The sequence below is a fragment of the Apaloderma vittatum genome, unplaced genomic scaffold (assembly GCF_000703405.1).
Source record: "Apaloderma vittatum isolate BGI_N311 unplaced genomic scaffold, ASM70340v1 scaffold45333, whole genome shotgun sequence".
Taxonomy (NCBI): Eukaryota; Metazoa; Chordata; class Aves; order Trogoniformes; family Trogonidae; genus Apaloderma; species Apaloderma vittatum.
This window is the reverse complement of record NW_009707227.1, coordinates 1-20,881: the sequence shown is the minus strand read 5'-3', so window position 1 is coordinate 20,881 and position 20,881 is coordinate 1. Positions and strand designations below refer to the sequence as shown.

Genomic DNA, 20,881 nt, shown 5'->3' with positions numbered 1-20,881 from the left:
GTGCCCACCCCCTCAGCTGTCCTACCTCAAGTGTTCTTCTGCCTGAGGCTACAGAGAGGAGCCAGGAAGAAGCGAAATTCCCATCTTCACTTGGTGTTCTAATATGATGTAATATTTTTGAAAAATATATGAAGAAATCGTTTTGATTTTGTTACAAAACTTAAACTCGAGCTTGAGAATTTGAGCTTTCAGATAGCTTTTGACATCTCCTTTCACAGCAGCCAGGACAGGGGCAACGCACTAAAGAAGTTACTGAGGGGTTAGAATATTTCAGATTGAGGGAGCTATAGATCAGAAGAAAAAGGAAGAGAGAAATCTTTTCAGAAATTAAAACCAAGGAAGAAAAGGCACAGGGAGGATCAGAGCTGGACACACAATGTTGCTAGTTCCTAGTATCTGAAAATCGTCAATGTGACGGCAATGGTGCAGAAATGGCTTTCAAAACTATGAGATGTTAAAGTACAACAGTTGAGGACTGATCCCTTGTCCTGTTGTTTAGCAGTTCAAGACTCTTATTTTTTAATATTTTCCCCCACAATCATTATGATTAGTTTTCAAGTAGAAAAATCAACTCTATGAAAAATGGTGGAAATCATATGGTCAGTACCAGAAGACTGGCAACCACTCATTTCTTACATGACAGGCCTTCAGTGATCCTATATATTTATGTATCTGCTCTTAAAACCGGGCTGCTGCAGCAGGCTCTAAGAAATGCATTGCTGGGAAACAACAGGCTTGTGAAACAGTTCTGGAATGAGCAAATTTTCATGCTGGTTAGCTAAAAAGCTCTGAAGAGAAGAAAGGCTCCTTGCTTGTTTACACCTTCAAAGGAAGCACAGGAGCAGAGCTACCGTGGGTTGGACTTCTCTCACTGTGGTACAAATATTGTGTAATGCCCAAGGATGATAGCCCTGCTTCTAGCAGAATTTGTCTTCACAACATATTTTTTTTCCACAACGTTGAGAATATTTCAAATGAGATAGTGACAGCTCTTAGTTACAGGTTTCTTCTGTAGGAATTTAAGTGTGATATAAAAGTCTTTACGTTTTAAATCCATGTCCACTCAGTGAAAGGTTTGATGGCAAAATTAGCTGAGCTCTTAAGTGATTCATTTAGACTCTGATAATGCAAATATGAGCTATGCTTAAGCAGAATGATAGCATCAGGAACAGCCCTGAAAAAGTGTCTTTTTTCTTTATTAGGATTATTTTTATGCGTAAGGATCAATTTAATATTATGTTTGGCAGAATCTCACACAACAGTTGCAAGGGGATGAAAAACACTGCAGTATGGAGAGTATTTCACCTTAATATTAAAGCAAGGCTAGAATCTGCAATCCCTTCTCTCTAATAATGAGGAAAAAATGTAAACAGGTCCACACTGCCTAACTCTGTTTAGACAGACCTCCTGATATTGCTACCTGGATTTCTACCTGACCATTTAGGTTTGTCTCAAAAGATGAGAAGGAATCCATTAAGCTCACAGTCAATACACTCCAGGCAGAATATTAAATTACTCATGCTCTGCTTCATGTTATCAATACAAAAGATGAGGAATGACTACAGATTCCATCCCTCCGGTATCTGGCTTCCTTTCAGAAGGCTGAATAAACAACCACGTTATGACAATAAAAGAAAGGATCCAAGCCGACTTACCTCCACTTTCAGGAGTGCGCAGCCTTTCAAGAACTCTTGAATGTTACTGATGCAATCAGCTTCATTTTTAGGCTCCAGGCAATACTAAAGAAAGAAAACCCACTGAGATCATCGCATAGCCTCTCTTCAGAAGGCCTGCATGAATATTGACATGTGCATTTTATACCGAATTAGGGAAGCTTCTTAAGGGGGCGGATGGGGGTGGCAGGCAAGCTGTTGAAGCAGGAAGAAAGAGCCACTGGAGGAAGTGATGCACACATCGCAATGGTCGGCATCTTGTTTTGAATGCCAACATATGACAGTGCCCCGAGCGACAGCGGGAAATCGATGACCTTTAAGAACACGCTGCTCCCAACCATCACATATAAGCAAAAGATAAGGAGCCGGCAGAACTGATTTTTGTATAATAAATAAAGGTTTCTGGTTTACAGGGTGAACTTGTGAGGGTTTGGGGGGGGGTTGTTGTTTTAATTAAGCAGCTTTTCTTCTGTGTTGCCATTTCCCTACTCTCACTGGATTCCTTCCCTTTTTTTTCTGCTGCAGTTACTTATCACAGTTTTGGACTGTCTGAACATATGCCTCACAAAACTGTCATAGAAGGTACTCACATGGCTGAAATGGCTTCAGTACGAAAGCATTTGCTAGCCCAGGGACAGTTCAGAATGGCATGGATGCGAGGTTTATCATTTATTCCTAACATAATCTGCTTCTCAAGTGTATTTCCTAACCAACAAGTACTTTACAGTAAAAGTTCTGAAAGAGTGAATGCATTTACTGTTGTAATTAATGATATTTACGTAAATACAGATAAACTGCATATCCTTCTATTCGAAACCAAGATATTTTGATTTCTGGTACGCCCAGTATTTCCTGCCACGGAATGAACACACATAATGCGGCCACCTGCAACCTTTCAGGTTTTTTTGGATGCAGAGAAAAAAAAATCAAAGAATAAAGCTACAATCGCACCTTGCCCTGAAATAGATACAACTCAAAAGTACAACATTTCTCTCCAATGCCCCTTGCTCATCCTACTAAGGAAAACCACACCTCGAAATGACCAGGGCAGTATTTCAGTGAGCAGCACTGCTTCAGGCTAACAAAATACATCTTAAAGAGGTACCTTTTCTGCAGATCCCGGAAGAAGCCGATTAATGAGTTTACAGAGCACGGTTCCATCCTTCAGAGAAGTTTGCAGGAACTCCTCTGGATCATCTACTGTTTTCTTAGGGGAATTTAGAACTCCTAACGAAATAAGCCATGTTACAATTTGCTCTTCTGGATTCATCGTGCAGAGCTCTGCCGCCAGCGCAGCTCTCCTGTGCAGCAGCTTGCTGGAACCCACATCCGCGATTACATCTTCCTGCCTCTGCTGCTGCTTGCAGAGCTCAAAAGCGTGAAACTACTTTTTTCTTTTTTTTTTTGCTCAGAACAGAAACTGAGGACGAGAAGTAGTCTATCAGAAGAAACTTTTAAAAATAAAAGTTATTTTATAGTGCTATTACTTTAAAGAGAGACAGAGGAGGCACACCTTTAACTACACATTTTCAACATTATTGAAAATAGAATTATTTTATGTGGATGCTTTTTCCACCAAAAAGATCTTACCTAGTGGCTTCCTCCTCACGGCAGCTGGCATCCTATCATCTGGTAAACCTGGTCTTAACTTGTGGCTATTGCCCAAAGAAGTAAATGTGTCTTTAGTAATGTAAATTATAAGGTATTTGCCACACACTAAGGATGACGGGGTTAAAAATGTCACACTAACTTTCATAGAAAACTTATTAAAATTGCCTTTTATAGTAGCTTTCCGTTTTCAGGATTTTTGAAAATAAATTCTCATCATGCAACTTCTATAGGAAAAAAAAGTTTTGTCAGCTATTTTATACAATAAATGTGGGGGGTTTTATGATAATGTCTCAAACATCTGGTTAACATTGAACAGTTTATAAATTTCAGTCTTCCAGAGCTGAGAATGAAACTTCCCATCTCTTTCACTTGTCCTATTAGTATGTCCCCTTCCACCAGATCTTCAGGATCCACTATAGAGGTAGTATCAGCTTTTTCCCCTGCTCCGAACTTTTGCTATTGATCACACCAACTTAGAAGTCCACACATCTTGCCATTTTCTTCTTTTTAATTGTCCTTTCACCAGAACAGATGGAAAATAAAGCAGTGCTGTGTTTATGATGCCAAAGAAGATGGAGCATCATGGATTGAAGCAATTTATTCTAGACCAGAAGTTCCTGGTGACAGTACCCCGAGCCAATTCCTAACCCCGTCTCTTCGAGCAACTGTTTTCAACACGCTCCTGAACTCCTTAGGCTAGTCAGTTAAAGGGTAGGGAGAAACTGAACAGCAAAACGATAAATCATACAATAAAAATGCATGGTTTTGCATTATCACTTTCCACGTCGTAAGACCTCTGTAAGGCAGCCACCAGCAGGAAATCAGAATTGCCCTTCTAGGGTTAAACAGACTTTTCTGTCCCTTATGAGGATGTAGGGATGAGCTCTAGTTCCCCGTTCTGCCGCAACACTAGTACCAAATAGCCGCAGGCAGCATGAACGATGGAGCTGGCTGAAGCTACATCAACACGTTGCCATCTGGTGATGCACATCTACGAGTACGCACATGTCTGCTAAACATTTCACATTTATGACTAAATTACAAGAACTTTTAAGTGTTGGCTTTTCCTTTCTCCCATTCTCATGAGTGCTACTATTTTGTTTAAGTGAGTACTTGCAGTCTCCACTTTTGTAGTAGGCCAGACAACTGCTAATGCTCATTCAACTACTGGTGACAATCACTTGGACATGGAAGACATCCAATTCAGTCACCTCATCAGAACACAAGTTTCTGATGTAAAAAGAGAAATATTTTAACACGGGGAAAATCCTACCCCTGCTTCTTTAGACTGTGTTATAAACCTGAACAGACTACTTCATCCACTCCCTCCTCTAAAGCAAACCTCTCTTGTGCAGACCGGCAGGTTTAGCTTCATGACTATTTCACATGCAGCTGCTGCAGCCAAGCAAATGATGATAAAGGTTTCAACTACAAGTAAATAATACTTCCCACATCTTGAAGACTTACCAACTGCTTGAAAAACCTGGAGATGTGCATATTCAGAAAGCCCCCAAATTTAAGGCATTTCTAATTATAACCACCTCTGAAGTCCAAGCGTACATCTTTCAGAAAGAAGCAAACTAAAATTGTTCCAGCTTTTTCATCCATCCCTACACTAAAATTATTTCTGTGGCAAATCCAGGGTGTGAAGCGAGAATTACTTTCCAGTCTTTTCTTTGGTGAAGACTTCAACTTTGGTTATTTGCAGTCAACCTCCACGCCCAGTTACAAACACATTTTTATTTACAGCCTGGTTTATGCCAGTAATGAATACATAGCACAGTATTATTTAAACAATCTTTAGAGGGAGGTGGAGGGTTGGTCTCTACCCAATTATCAAAGGACTCTGATGGCATAAACAGCAGTAACAGCGTAAGAGGAATGAGTGAAGAATAGCATTCAGATGTTCACAAAACATTCTACAGTGACTCTCCTCCAAGTCACTCGCTTTTATGGAACTTGTGCTGTTTTCACCACAGAAGAAAAACACCCAATGCAAAGGACAATGCTGAAGAATTCTTCTGCTGCAGAATCAACTAATGCCTTACACTTAAACTAGTGACTTTCAATGGTGAAGTCTGAGTCAGCACAGGAGCTGATTTACATTGGTGGAACATTCTTGTATTTTAGCATTTTAGGCATGTATCAATCTTTTTTTTTAATACAACAGCTGATATACTGGCATTACATTTTAGTTACAGAAGTACCCAGACTATATACACTACTGCTGAAAAAGGAGTCTCTTAACATTACAGCATATTATTTCTTGCAGATGATACACTCTCTGTGACCACTTTGTAACCATAAATTTCCACCAACATTAACACTAGTAATCTTTTCCACCATTCATGACTGTTTCAGATGTTTTTTAATTAAAAAAAAAAACCAAACAAAATCCATAATGCTTTTGTTTAACTGTGTATTTATTAGCCCTGGGAAATACGGCAGTTCTACCCATCTGCTACATACAGGCAGATTTACTCCTACCATCTGCAGTCCATAACTGAAGTTTAACGTGACATTCTTATCTCCAAACCCAAAGGCAGTTTTAAATCCCTAAACAAAGTATGAATGCTTTTTCTTCTTTAGCTGCTCACTATCAACTGTTACCTGTTTAAATGACAAGAGTTTGTATCTACCACAGAAGTAGTCAGTATAAACTTTATTAGCCGTGACTGTTTAAATACTTCACTCCATCGGAAGTTAGCTTCCTGCATGAAATACTGGTGCCTGACAATTCCTCTCACACACAGTGGCACATCAACATCTATGTTAAGATAAAAGTGCACCAAAACCAAGGCAAAGTTTTGAAGTATGTTGCTGCAAGAGATGTAGTGCTGTCTGGAGTCCTGCAAGAAGGCAGTACGTACAAAACCACTCATTTTTCTGGAGATTTATCACTAATATCGTCTCAGTACATCAACACTTCCTCTCATCCAAAAGGCCAGACAATTTAAAAACTGTTCATGTAAGAACAGAGTAAAACTTTTTCATGGTTTCTTGGTGAAGAAGAATTTATAACAATTTAGTCCTCTGTATTTTAGAGGACTAAAACTCACTTTTATATAACTTCCTCTTTTTTTTCAGCATAAACGGCAAGCGCCCCATGTAAAAGGGCAACCCCCAAGTATTTTTCTGCTGCACGATCTGCTGATAAGTGTATAATGACTGAAAAAACTGGCTCACTCTTGACTAGTGGAAGATGTCAGCTATGGCAACTGACTCGCACCTGACAATCGTTTTTATATCCAAGAGATGATTAGTGCTACTTTCAAAGGCCACTCCTTAACGGTAACACAACTCTCCAAACCAAACAGGGAGTGTAACACCCACACTCAAAAGCCATGCTTTATCAGTTGCACTTTGTTATCCTCCGATTTTCCAAGGCGTATCGACTGCTGCACTGCTGCCTTCTAGTCACCGAAACTGAAAAAAGGAAATTCAAGTTAGTACACTCTCAGAAACCAAGTGACCAAAAAAGTTAAATCATCTTTGAGTTGATTGGGTTTATACACACAACGCACACATTCGGATTATATTCGATTTGTCCTAACAGTATGAAAATATATCAAAAGCTAACTCCAATAACCAACATGATCTGAGGACTCGTTCCAGTAACACACACTTCTTGTACAACACTGTCTCCAGAGCAGGTATTAAGTAAAGCCTCTGTAATTCCCTCCAAACTGCCCACCACAAAATCCCACCAGCTCCTGACCATCTTAGCACAAAAGCCAGGAGTTCTGTAATGAACTGGTACACACACAGGTACTAAAGCTGTACATAATGCTATGAAGTAAAAAAAACTTGTGATGAAGAGAAGGTGAACAGTTTGCTGAATTAATGGAACGGCATCCTTACTTTTCACAAAGTTAACTCTTACTTTCCGGGACCATGAGTTCAGTTCTATTTACTGCTCCCTACACCAACACTGGCATCATGCCTGTTAAGAATTCTGAAATGCTTATAAACTGCAGAGTAGGATGAGAAAGTGTGCTTTTATCTTTAATGTCTTTATTAATTACAACATGGCCCACTATCACCTGTAAGTCACAAAACAGATGTAGTGAACTGAGAAAAAAGCACTTAATTTTTCCAACAGAAGAGCATTTTCCATTGTGAGGTGTAATTAACCTTCAGCTTCCCAGCTAATTCAGAGAATTGAAGCACAGACATATGAAGAAGTTGAAAACATTCTGACACAAACGATAGTATTTGGCAAAACCTTTTAAAGTCACCCAGGATGCTGCATATTCAAGACAGAATTCCATCTCTTTATCAGACGATTCATGATCTGAATCAGCCTCAAACTTTAAATGCAAAAAATTGACTCCTGCAAATTTTTTGCAGGTGGATGGGGAAGTGAGGGAGAAGAGCTTCCCTTTAGGCATATTTCCCTAATCCACTTTGGGGCTGTACTAGTGACATCAGTGACTTTTTGAATGAAAAAACATTTGTGTTATTTTAATCTTTAAATAAACATCTGCAGTTCAAATGCTGTCTTTTCCATTATTTGTGATTTAAGTATTTGAACACTTAAATGGAATGCAATGATAAGCAAAGTAACACTTCTTGTTGGCTGACATTTTACCAAGTGACAGAAAAATAAAAAAGTTGGTAGCAGCTTTTAATTTAACTATGGCTTCCTTTGACTCAGAATAGAAAATAATTATGACGCTTCTGTATTTGATCTGAAATACAATCCAGTAACCTTGGACAAAAGTACATTTTCTTCTCCTTTATCAGAGTAACAGCAACAATTTCTCAGGAGTATCTCCAAAACATTACTGGAATATTCTGGCAAAGGCATTGCACAGCTATTCAGTTGCTCTTGCTGAGACTCTAACAAAAATAAACTGTAAGCCAACTGAGATGACAAATCTCACAGGGCAGGCACCAGAACCTGTCCTTCACACTGGCAGAAACTCCCTCCATCAGTGACCGCGTGGGTCAGATGAACGACACTGCACTGACCACAGCTATCTCTTTCCACCATTTCAAAGTTGGTTCTCAAAATAGTATTTTAAACTAATAGCAAAATATGTTCTTAGGTTTACAGAGCACTTTGAAAATTAATTTGAAAAATTATATAAAAAATACATGTTTCTTACATAAACACTTCCTTCGGAAAAGGGATTTGTTCTGATCCTTCACTCTAAAAGATTTTCCACACATTACAAGTCACCTCCTTTTTTAAAAAATAACAATCATTAAGTAGAAAAGTTCTCTATAAAGCTGTATTAGCAAGACATCTGCTATCACCTTCTTTTTTTGCTGGTGACTTAGGAGGGAAACGTAAGAGACACTCACTCCTGACACAAAGTCTGAAGGCAGTTGCTCCTACATCTACTTGGAAAATAATTTTCATAAGCTAGGCTTTGAAGTCGTGAAACATGGCTGACCTACAAAACTTTAAACCACTCTCAAGACGCTTGGAAGTCTGCAATTTAATCCAAGGACCTCTGCAGAGATGAATTCCTAATCAAAGATTATACTCAGTAGAATAATTAAATTCCATGTTCCTTACATTTAACAAGACTGATTCAATGTCTATACTGACATTTATTATTCCAATACAGATTTTTACGGTCTGGTCTCAAAAAAAATTCCTAGACTAAATGCTCTCTACAACATGATTTAAAACTGGACCCAAATTGGAGCAATTCCTGCAGATGTCAAGTCTCTCACTTCCGTTCCTAATTTGGTAGGCTTAAAGTTAGTGAAACCTCCTCCTCAAAACACAAAGTTGAAAATATTGAGCCATGGAGAATGCCCATCCAAATCTATAATCACACAACCCCCAGAAATCTCCCTTCCAGCTACTACACCAGTATAGTATTTACCTTACGTAGTGGTACAGGCACCACTTATTCTCTGCCATCAACACAGATGAACCGGCATTATTTCAGGGGTATCTTGTAGAAGTTATTCACCCTGCAATCAAGAGAAGATAAAACAAACTGAGAAGTACATTTTACAGTGCGAGTCAACCTATACCGCTTCCCCTCATTTAAACAAAAAAGTCACAAGCTTGGGTTTGCAGATTATTCTGGTTCAAGTTTTACTACTTCTCTTTTAGGTGATGGAGAATTCACTGGCTTGGAATGGACTGGAATGGCTTAGTGACAGGTCGCATGGCTTATGGATTCTCATTCCTTTTCAGTGGTGCACTGCCACGTTAAATCCATAAGTTGAACAGCAAAATCTACCGAGGACTAAACAGCAGTAAAAAGCTTTTGGGTTTGTGGTTTGGTTTTGCGTTTTTTTTTAGTTGGAGGTCTTCACGTCTACTATATTCAAGAGCATCTTTTGAACTTCATGGCTTTACCTGAGTCACAACTTGCCACAGGTTCTGCCACAGGTACTAGATATTCCTGCAACGTAGTATCAAACTAAACAGAGTCAGGCATCCAACTAAACGTCAAGTTTGCAATGGCTTGCTTCAGACTCCCAATAGCCGAGCTGATTATTTGTCAATCTAAACCAATTTCTTATTTCACAAGGCTCTAATTTTGTTAAAATATAGTACATGCAGCCTCTATAGCATCTTCACTGGAAGATACTGGGCACAAAATACCCCCTCCCAACCCTGCTTGGCAACATTCTGTCTACAGCGAGCTGCATTATGTCTCAGCTTCAAAATTGGTGCCACAAAACGCTTTTATCCAAAAAATGTTGAATTTGGAGAACTTCTAATGTATTGGAGTATTTGTTTTCCTTTTTTTTTTTTTTTTTTTTTTAAATCTAGACAGCATTTCCATTGCCCTGACGTGCAGGTTGTCTTAGTGTACTAGAGGAAGGTAACTTGGTTCAACTTTGACTTTAGACTGAAAAACTAGTTTGCTTTGCTTACCATCTTTGCTGTTTCACAGGCATTTGATGCTTTAATTCAGCTGTGGAATGCTGAAAGATTCACTTGTTTTTATGAAGCCATAAGCCTTTGAGAAGTTGGAGAGAGAAAGACTTCTTTGCTTATCTTATTTTCTCCTTTGGAATCAAAGATGTTCCTTTAAAAGTGAAACACTACAGAGTTGCAAAAATTTGAAACAGTATGAGTAAGCATTGGTTTGCAGCTTCTTTGATGGAATCGGTCATTTTTTGTTTATTTTTACAGTATTCTGTGGCTGACTTACATGTACATGTTTTATTCGGAGGAGAAATCTTTTCAAACTCCTCATGAAAATGTATGAAGGCAGAAGATAGTATTATCCACTTGCTTTTTCAGATTTAGTGAACGATATCCTCCATTTTTCTTTACACAAGGACCTGAAGGCATTTTGTACTGGGAAAACTGCGACTTCAAATTCTAGGCACAACTTAACGTTGTGTGGAACATCCCCACCACCCTCCAAATCACAAGCAATACTTTTAAGAATGAGATGGCGAACATGTAGAACAATCCATCTCCTATGTTAGATGGCTGGATGTTGTGTGGAAGAGCTTAAGAACTGCTTGTTCCATTCATGAGGAAAATCAGATGGGAAGGTGGCATTTCAGGGAAACTTTACTTTGAAAATTACAACACTAGTACACAGCTCAAGTTTTATACATTTAACATCTGCTTTTTGAAAGAAATGTTAACAATTTTGAAATGAAACTAAACATTGGTTTAACTTTTCCTCACAAAAGCATAAAAGTCATGGAGGGGAAAACTTAACAGGCAACAATAAAAAAAGGTAAAAACAACTTTTCCTTTTAGTAGTCCTCTGGTAGTAAAGATAGTACAGCTTCCACTTTTTTTTTTTTTGAGAAGTAATCTGTCTTGGTCCAAAAGTTTAAGAGTGTTTTTTTAGTATCTGCTTCTGCCTCCACCTCTATCGGATCTGCTTCCACCACGGCCACCGCCTCTGGGTGCTCCGCGGCTTGAACTACTGTAAGAATCACGAGGAGGTGGATAGCCCCTCTCCATGGATGGGGGAAGACCCCTGTCTTGTCTTCCAACACGATCACGGCCACTTGAGTAGACATCACTTCTGCTGCTTGAGTAACTTTCTCGGCTTCCATATCCATCTCGTGTGCTGCCGTAATCGTCATATCGACTGCTTCCACCATAAGATGGCGGGGGCCCTCGTGCAGGTGGAGCACTACGTGAGTTACCTGCAGGGTCAATGGTCAGGTAATATGGCAACACCATAAGTTATATATAACAATTTCAATCTGAATTTACAGAATTGCTGTATTTAAATGTTTACAGCTAGGCTTTTGCATGTATCGAGATGCTCTTAAAATACTCTGCCATGTTAACGGTATTTTAAAGTGAGAACTGCGTATCAGGCAGTGAGTGGATTTTAAGACTCTGAAGGAACGAAGACGGTGTTTATTCAGGCAGGCTCTTTACTGGGTTTCCAGAGCAGCTTGTTATTTTAGAGAAGAAACACTCAGCCATATTTTCCAGAGACAGTTGCAATTCTGAACTGTAGACCTTGCTTCTTTAGCTTACAGCTTACTTAACAAGATGATCAAATGATTACCAACTGCACTTTCACTGTAGGGGGGGGGAAAAAAGTGTGCCACTTCCCCCTAAAATATGAGCAACCCAGTAAAAGTCAGATTTTGCAACACCTGTACAGACTACTACGTGATCTTCAAAATGGATTCTTACCATAACTCTCATATGAATCTCTGTAGGAGCCGCCACTTGGATGATCCGAGTAGTCTCTGTCACGCCCACCACCGTATCCATCACGATCGCTATAGGAGGAAAGACTGCTAAGATTTAGTACAAGTCAGTGAGATCATAGCAAGAATAAAATGACAGGGAGAAAAATCCAACAGTAGGTACCTATAGCCCCTGGAGGGGTACTCGTCACGTGAACTGGAATGACCATAATCGCGATACGCGTAGTCCCGTGGAGGAGGCGCATAGTCCCGTGTATCCCTGGAACTGGGATAATCTCTGCTTGAGTAACTACAAAGAACAAGCATTGAGATGTTAGGTCATGTGCCACAGCTCTAAAGACCATGGAACAAAATTTTTCTCTGAACAGAAGTAGTCAAACTAAATTAGTAAAATAATTTACCCATCTTTAGTGCTGTAGCCATCATCTCTTGGAGACATGTAGACATCTCTTCGCGACGGCATTGGTTCTCGGCGTGGAGGACCACCATAACTGTCTCTTCCACGTGACACAGGAGCTTAAGAGAAGGAGTTCAACATTTTAACTTAATTACTGTTTAGCCACACTCCTCAAGGCAAGGAAGCATTAGCAGACTGTTTATAGCTGTAGAAAAAGTATCTCTGTAGCCTACATTTATAATACTTTACATTTCTGATGGTGCAGTTTTAAAGCAGCACAAGAAGGCAGATACTCAAACCACACCAAACAGCTACAAAAATGTATCGGTGTGAACCAGTTAGAAAAACAACACACTCTCCCACAGCAGATTTAAGCAAAATTCTACAATTCACAACAGTTCCTGAAGAAAGACAAAAGCTGCTACAGTTGACTAAGCAACAACTTAATCCAGGAAGTCCTTACCTCTTCCTCCCATACTACTGCTACGCACTGGTCCTGAAGGTGCCGATCTTTTAGGTGGTGGACCTCCACTTCGTGGAGGTGGCCCTCTCTTCATGGGAAGTGGCCCTCGAGAAGATCCTGGAAGGATAAGCCATGAATCACCTTGTTATTTCTGGGATACTCACCTGTATGCCCCTGAACTCTGAACTACAATAACCTAGGCATTACCCCTATGTGATCAACAGGAAGCCTCTACAATTAGACCGCAAAGCGTTCTCTTGTGTTTTGGCCACTACTTGAAGCTACTGGCAGAATTGAGAGCCCACCAAGTTAACTTTCCAGAGCGTAAATTGCTGTCAAGAACTGTCTTTTAGAACTTATCCAAAAGCCACTGGGTGTGACACAAGAAGAAAGACAGCTAGTATCTGTACTCAGTCATAGCTTAAATTCTCAACAAGTCACTGTTCTCAGAAGACAAGAGCCACCTGGGAAGACGTACTAGAGAAGATCCTACACAGAGAGTGAGCAGAGGGACTACAGAGTCTGGGGAGCCTACTACACAGACTCTTGAAGACAGGAGATTTCATTATTTCCAAGGTGGGTTTTTTCTGCATTATAACTTTTACTGTTATACCACAGGTGCTGCTTGCTTTTCAAGTGACAGTTTTGTTTTGATACTGAAAAGTCTCCAAATAAGTAACCGTATCTTAGGTTAAAGAACATCCAGTATCAACTAATGTACTATCCTTCTCCTTCAAAAAGCCTCGACTCAACACATTGCTATTTCAGAACAACAAACAAGGCTGAGCTTTCCTAACTCCCACTTAGGATCTGGAAGGATCAGTCCTAGAATTTAGTATGTTTAGACCTCTTGCTAGTAAGAATGAAAGGCAGTTCCCTTTCCCTGGTGGAAGAGAATCACTTTTTCAACTTCAATACCAGAAAGCTTCCTTTCTCACGTGCAGGGCAGGAGTTCTGCTTTTCTTTTTCAGCCAAAAGTCAAGTGGAGTGTTAGTTGTAGAAGGGCATCTTCATATTTGAAAGCCTTGTCTCAAGGTGTACTTGCCTAATCAAAAATTTGACTAAACTGCCAAGATCATATTTCATCATTTTAATAAAGAACAAGGAGTGCATTATTCAGCTGTTTGACTTTTTTTTTCCAGTAGGATTATTGTCATCTTCCAATCGGATTGTCTTGTATGTTGTCCAAGTATATAATGAGAGGTCAATACATACCCAAGTGACTCCCTCTTGAAGGTGGTCCTCTTGCGCCACTTCCGCCTCTTCCACCTCTAAGGCCCCTGGGAGGACCTCTGCTTCGTGGAGGGGGTGGCGGCCCACGCCTACCACCACTTTCAAAGGATGGCTTGGTTGCTTGTTCCACTTTAATTGCTTTCCCATCTAATGACTAAAGAAGAAGCTGCTTTACTTACTGCTCAGTCATGTTTGTATTTCTTAAATTAAGCCCCTCTTGCTTCACTATTACAGGGCTTCCATTTTATAAAGTTAGAGCAACTCTAGAACTGATTTCAGTCTTCAGTATTAGTCCCCATGTACTCAGCAGCATGTTGGGCCTAATTTCTATAGTACTTCATTCTTGTGGTATTGATGAAAAATAAATAAATACAGAGCAGCATCAGAAAGGACTTTCACTGAAAACACAAGTGTCCAATGATTACGGCAGCCCCATGTCATTTATTTTGGAAACGAAACACGATTTATGATCTCCAATTTACTTTCAATTGCCATGGACTTTTGTACCAAACTAGGACTGCACCAGTAGTGACACAGGATTAAGCTGAAGGTATCTTAGCTTGAGTTGGGATTTCTGGCAATGGGGAGGCCGTTTAGTACATTCTCTTGATGTCCTGATAAAACGGTGATCACCGAAGCATTTAGAAGTAATTTCAGCATCTACAAAGCAGACTGAGTATATTTCACCCCTCTTTTTTGAAAACCAAGCTTGAAATGGTAGAAAAGATGACTGTCACAATTTACTCTATTTACTTGCTTTTCCAGAGTGGACGTGCTTTGTGGTTTGGTTGGTCTTTGTGTTTGTTTGTGGGGTTTGCTGTGTAGGGTGGTTTGGGTTTTTTCGTGGAAAAAAAAGTGGAAGCTTTTTCTCGAATTCAGACCTGCAGTAACAGGAACTCTGCAGCCAACTATTATACCTCATATGCGCAGGTGGCAAGACATACTGAGTAACCCAATCTAATTAATAAAATTTCCATATAATCTTTAATTACCAAATGTATGGTGCCTGACATTAGAGCCAAGATCACAAGCTCTGCTGATGTTAGGTCACTGCACATCTCTCCTGGCAAACATGTTTCATTTGCCTTTTCTAGCAGTTAAATATTTAACTCTGCTATGACAGGCAGGCAGTGTTGTTTATTGCACTTTTTGCTGCAATAAATGAACAAGAATATGACTGCTAGTAACGTCCTGCTCTGAGTCGGCGTTGTTATTGTACTGATGTACTGCATCTTTCAGTTCTCTCCTGAAATCTAGCCCTCTTAAATCATACACATTAGCAGCTCATGCATTCTGCCACCATTATGTAGCTGTAGCTACTGTTAGCGTATATCCACAGGTTCAATTTGTTCCATTGGGAAGAAAAAAATAGTAAAGATTTCTAGAAAAGCCATGCTGATTTTGGCTTTGACTTAATAAAAATGTTTTAACTTATGAAAGTTTTCTAAGAAAGCCTGTTGGCATGACAAGCTGAAACATTCCAGTAGTGAGCATGAATACTTTTAATCACTGGAACTTCTCAGTTTGTATCATATTATTTTGCTATCATCATTCATCTCTCAGTCATCCTCATAACATGAACAGTGGACTTGAAGTCTTAAGCTTTGCCATCATGACCACTGCCGTCCTCAATTTCACAGCAGACTCTCGACAGCTCCTTTGAAATTTAGAAACAAATCACCATCCCCTTCTGCTAGCATGAATTCTGAAAACCTGGATGCCAGGTCCAGGTTTTTTCCTTTTTTCTGTAGGAGCTACAGTTTGCCTTATAATTTCTCCTCCTATTTCCGTCTGCCTTGCACTCATGCACGAGACCTAGGCAAAAGACAGGCTTCTTTTGAAGCCGCTCTGGGCAAGCGGTCTTAAAAAGCTATGCCTAAGGTCTAAAATGACCTTTTCTCAGGTCCAAGAAGATTATTGTTCTTTTTTGTTAACCAGAAAATACTTGTCATTTATTCTGTAAATGAATAAAGACCAGAGTGGGCGACCTCATTTTATAGGCTCTCAGCTCCAAGACGAAAGGTTTCATTCATCTCGCTGGACACATAAAACTCATACTTGTCATTTATTGTGCGTATGAATTTAAAGCAGAGGGGACAAATTCATTTTATAGGTTTTTAGCTAAAAGAAAGGTATCATCTCACTGAACACATAAAACTCACACAAGTCATCTCAGAAGGAGGATTTTTTTCATTTTCTAAAGAGCCCAAAGCACCAGCTGTCAATGTGAACACTCATTCATTGGCATTTACAGCCTTGATTCAGAGTGTTACAGTAGCATTTTTACTATATGGGCACCATAAAGTAGTCATCTTGGTGCTATAAAGCAGGCAAGTCATTTAAGATACGAGTCATTTAAGGATAATAATAGATTGGCAATCACAAAACTCCTATATGTGGAGTGAACAATCTATATAGCTTTGTAAGGCAAGCCAGAGAACCTTAACCAAATAGAATTAGAGAACTGTCTTGCACAATATTCCACATTCCAACAGAAAATATGAATGAAATTTGTGAAGTTTTGGTAGTGGGGCAGAAATGAAGTTATTTTGAAGAAACCGTTACAGTAATTGCATGAAACAGCAACTTAACACCACATTGGGCGTTCCTCTCCAATGGGTTGCTGTACTGTTGATGCTGCAGTGGCTCCTGAATGCAGAACATTTCTGCATGTTCTTCAATGGCACATCACGCGAGCTTCCTTTCACCAAACTTACTCAAGAATTGAAGATAATTTCTCATCAGGCTGAGGGTCTGAATATTGTATCACTTCTTCACCAAAAGAACTGGAAACACTTTCTATTCATTAAAGTAAGACAACCTTCTGTGGTAACAGTTTAGACTGTTGTTTGAATTGCAGGATTTTCTTCCAACTTCTTAACACAGTCTAGCTGGCTTGGCAAGTCCACATGGGAATTACATCTTTGGGTTGTCCTAGATGTTTCCTCCAAGGTTATATCCTCTCTTTAGTAATTCATTTTGCCCTCAGGACTTAAAATCAGAAGATCATAACAACAGCATCCTGCAGACAATGACCATTACAGACTTGGAGTATTCACACTTGTGTCCAAATAAGCATTGTGCCTGTAGTAACACCAGCATGTTGACTTGACTGTCATGAATTAAGGTTCTTTAAGAAAGGTGGCAACTTGCTATGATAAAGTACTTCAAGCATTTCTTCTGTGCTGCTCAGACATGCTAACACGCATTCAATTCTGCAGAGAAAGTAATTTAAGTGAAAAATCTCCACCCCCACTCCAAAATCATTATCTGCTGACCTCTTTTTGCAGGACTGAAATTAATCTTCAACAAGCAAGCTTGACTAGTCTATGCTTGTCCCATTTTAGAATTAGTAAGTTAACCTCCCTTCTCCCCAACCCAGGAAGGAGCAAAACACTGGATATATGTTCTTTGCCAACATCTGCAAAGCAAAAAAATCAAATGCAAATTCACTCTTGCAGAATCTAAGTCAGCCTCTTCTACTGGCTGCAACTTTGAATTCCTTTGGAATGACAAAATGAGCAACGCACGGCAATGCAGAACTCTTTCTTCCTGGCTAAACAGGTCAACTAACTCCTTACAGACTGCTTGAACTACCCTCTGCACAGCACTTCTGCTGCTGCTGCTGAATTGTTTGAAATTCTTGTAAGTGCTTCAATTCATCATCTCCAAATGAACAGAAAAACTCCCAAATCTTCGTTTACTAGTGATCTCTTTTCACAGCAGCCTCAAATGTCGCTTTCTCAAATCTAGAAGGCAGAGTCTTTGTGAGGTACGAGCAGTACTTATCGTCTGGTAGGCTTTCTGAAGATGAGGACGAGAGACCACTTGTGAACATCTTCCACACCTTTCATACCCATAGGCAAAGAAGCTAGACTAGTACAGAACCAGAACTATAGATAGCAGTGCCTAAACGTTTATGTTAAATAGGTCCTTCTACACCAAATGCCAAGGGAGGATGCTCTTTGCACGCACTATTTGACGTCCACATTTTAAAGATGGGGGTACTTCTAGAGTTGTAGCGTCGGAAGTGAGAAGCCGTGAGAATGATGATCAACAAGGCAGTACTTTCTAGCATTTCTTGACAGCGACGCAGATGGTGCATTCCAGAACATGTAGACATGACCTCAGCTGCAAACGTTCAAGCTCAGCTACTTTATTAAGCATTTTGTTCCTGAAATGTCTCCAGCGTGACCAAACACATGCCACAAGATTCAAGATTTAGAACAGCCGGTGATTATTCTCAGGGAGATTTTCATTTGAAAGCTGCACTCCACAAACACTTAGGATTAGAGACCGAACTCCTTTCAGTCTGACAATTAGTTGTTGGTTACCTTATTGTGAGGGTTCACTGTAATGACTACTTCAGAGGAAATCAGTGTTTAAGAACTCCAGTAAACAGATCTTCAGAACTGTAGCAAACTACACAATGGAGAAATAAATTCAATGAAAGGAGCACCTTTAAGGATGTATAGGCTGGTACAGAAAGGACATTATCTGATTTACCACTCTCTGCCTTGATGAAAAAACTCATTCAAAAAGGAAGCAAGTCTCTAAAGAAATACTAATTGTCATGAGGTTGCCCTGAAACATCCAGAAACTAAGTACACACAGCAGAAAGCCTACTATAAAACAAAATCAGAAGTTTTACTACTGGCATTCACTGTAACCTCTACAACAAGCTCGTCGTCTTGTTTCCCAAAGCGCAAGAATTCATTATGCTTTACTTACTGATTGCAAGGACTGACATTTCTCTTTCACTTCAGTCTTACACTAACAAGACAAACAGCTATCAAATCCCCAAGTGATAATCGCAATCGGCACAGGCTTCTTCACCTTACGTGAACGGCATCTGAGACACTGCTTCGGAAAAGGCCAGTGCAGCATCTTAACCTTAGCACAAACATTCAGATTCAGCATGAAAGACCAGAGCATGACACTGAAGTTAACCAAAATGGCTTTCACTGCCTAAAGAGACAGCACCTCTGGGAAGGGAAGCACCTGCTGACCATTACATTGCGAACTTGCACCCAGCTTTTCAAACACAGACCACAACAGACACAGATCACAACAGCCTACAACCCTTTGACAAACTACCCCGGTAGAACTCAGAATTTTGCTCTGCATTCCTAGGGTTTTTTAATTTTTAAAGACATTCTATACACATTAAATTTTTTATTTCCTCTTAAAGCCATTATCATCACATTGCAGGGTGTAAACAAGCAAACTCAATTCCTAGGTAACTGCAAAGCTACTTCACATTAAGAAGTGGCAAGATGCTCCTCATACCTGCCAAGAAGATCAATGATGCAACTCACAGATGTAGCAGGTTATCTACAGATTACCAGGTAAGTGCATCAACACTCCAGCACAACAGGGAAGTCACATTAATCTCATGTTAATGGCATCATTAATAGTTTTCAGGTAATTCGCTTCCCTAAAGTGTAATTTACACAGTACTACATTCAAACACAGTAAAATGAAAACATTATAGGAGACATGCAAGAATGAAGAGCTGACTACTAAAAACCCCTCCATCATCATTAAAGAAAAAGAAAGAGAGTGTAACTCCCTGACAGCCAGACTTCACTTTCTAATGTCAAATCATAACCAGGAGAAAGTGACTCAAGCTTCCTGGAGACAGAGACATTTTGCCCAATTAAAAGGTATGATCTGTCTCCAGGATCTTTAACTCGTTGTCTTCCCATCTGTTATTACTGGTTAATTTACCGCAAGGATCAATACTGCTGGTCAGTAGCAAGAGCAACATACAATTGGTCTTAATTCCTACCTTTCCATTCATATCTCTGGCAGCATCTTTTGCATCTGCTGGGCTCTCAAATGTGACAAACGCAAATCCTCTGGACTTGTTTGTTTCACGATCTTTCATCAAAAGGACTGCAAAAATAACGCCATGTTACCCTTTCTTGTAATTAAGCAGCAACACTTAATCTTTATTTAACCTTTTAGCTCAGGACTTCTTAGAGGACATAAGAGCACCATCATTTCAGATGATCAACGCCAAAAAAGTCATCACAGCTATGGTACTTTATTAGTATCTTAGAAGAGAAAGGCTCTTCTTTTTACCTTCCACAATGCGTCCATATTTGCCAAATACAGCCTCAAGGGCTTTTTCATTAGTCTCTGTGTTCAGGCCCCCAATGAACAGTTTCCCAGGACGGTCTGCTTCAACCATTTTGACTCCACAGATGACCTATTAAAAGCACAAGGTTGTTATTAGCAAAATATCAGACTGCAACAAAGAATTCCGTATCACCTCACGAAATATAAATTACTTGTTTTCTCAAAAGGGCAAATTTTCTTGAGCAAGACGTCAATTAAGAGATGAAATAAAAATGTTTGAAAACTAAAATTACTAGCCTGAAGCAATTAGTTGTACCACCTTTAGGTACTCCTTCACATTATATAACCTACTCCAAATCAGTTAACATTAAGAAGTGGAGCACAACACTTACGAGAACTCTTAAAATCAAGTAGTATTGGTGATCATTAAGTCCTTCAGGGTTACTTTTTGTCCTTGACAGTAAATCCTGGCACTTCCTACCTCTAAATCCTGCCACAAATGTTTCAAAAAAAGTGGCTCAATGTGTCAAAGTACACCAAGATATTCCAAACTCAGCTCATTCTTTGCACTATTTAAAGCACATCGAGACTATACAGAAATCCTGGCCTCCCCAGCGCGTCATCCTGAATGGGCACCAGGCCATCCCCGCAGTGCTACACAGCAAGGCCACGGCTAAGACAATATAAGGGCAAAAAGAAAAAAAAAGAAAGCCGAGGACAAAGCAGAACCTCAAAGTGCCCGGTGACCCGCCTGGCGCCTGTGCCCGCGCGGTCCCCGCACGCCTCCAGCCCGATGGCGGG

General features: G+C 39.8%; 1 protein-coding gene across 3 annotated transcripts; it reads right to left on the bottom strand.

Annotated features, from left to right (window-relative positions):
- Positions 1-10,769: 10,769 nt before the first annotated feature.
- Positions 10,770-20,207, bottom strand: RBMX (RNA binding motif protein, X-linked). Of its 3 annotated transcripts, none has more exons than XM_009866078.1 (8): positions 20,084-20,207; positions 19,788-19,894; positions 13,979-14,150; positions 12,764-12,880; positions 12,305-12,419; positions 12,067-12,192; positions 11,887-11,990; positions 10,770-11,381 (listed from the first exon to the last, which is right to left on the bottom strand). In XM_009866078.1, exons 1-8 carry the CDS (start codon positions 20,190-20,192, stop codon positions 11,074-11,076), a joined length of 1,158 nt encoding a protein of 385 aa, XP_009864380.1. In that variant the 5' UTR covers positions 20,193-20,207; the 3' UTR covers positions 10,770-11,073. The 3 variants fall into 3 exon arrangements, with proteins under 3 accessions (XP_009864380.1, XP_009864379.1, XP_009864382.1); XM_009866077.1 differs by having other exon boundaries at positions 11,887-11,975; positions 12,764-12,904; positions 20,084-20,206; XM_009866080.1 differs by having other exon boundaries at positions 11,887-11,975; positions 14,018-14,150; positions 20,084-20,206.
- Positions 20,208-20,881: the final 674 nt, after the last annotated feature.

Coding starts and splice junctions, on each gene's coding strand:
- RBMX (XM_009866077.1), bottom strand. CDS start 20,192: ATGGTTGAAGCAGACCGTCCTGGGAAACTGTTCATTGGGGGCCTGAAC. Junction 12,420..12,763: donor CAGTAGTATGGGAGGAAGAG/GTAAGGACTTCC, acceptor CCTTCTCTTAAG/CTCCTGTGTCACGTGGAAGA. Junction 11,976..12,066: donor TACCCCTCCAGGGGCTATAG/GTACCTACTGTT, acceptor TTCCTCCTATAG/CGATCGTGATGGATACGGTG.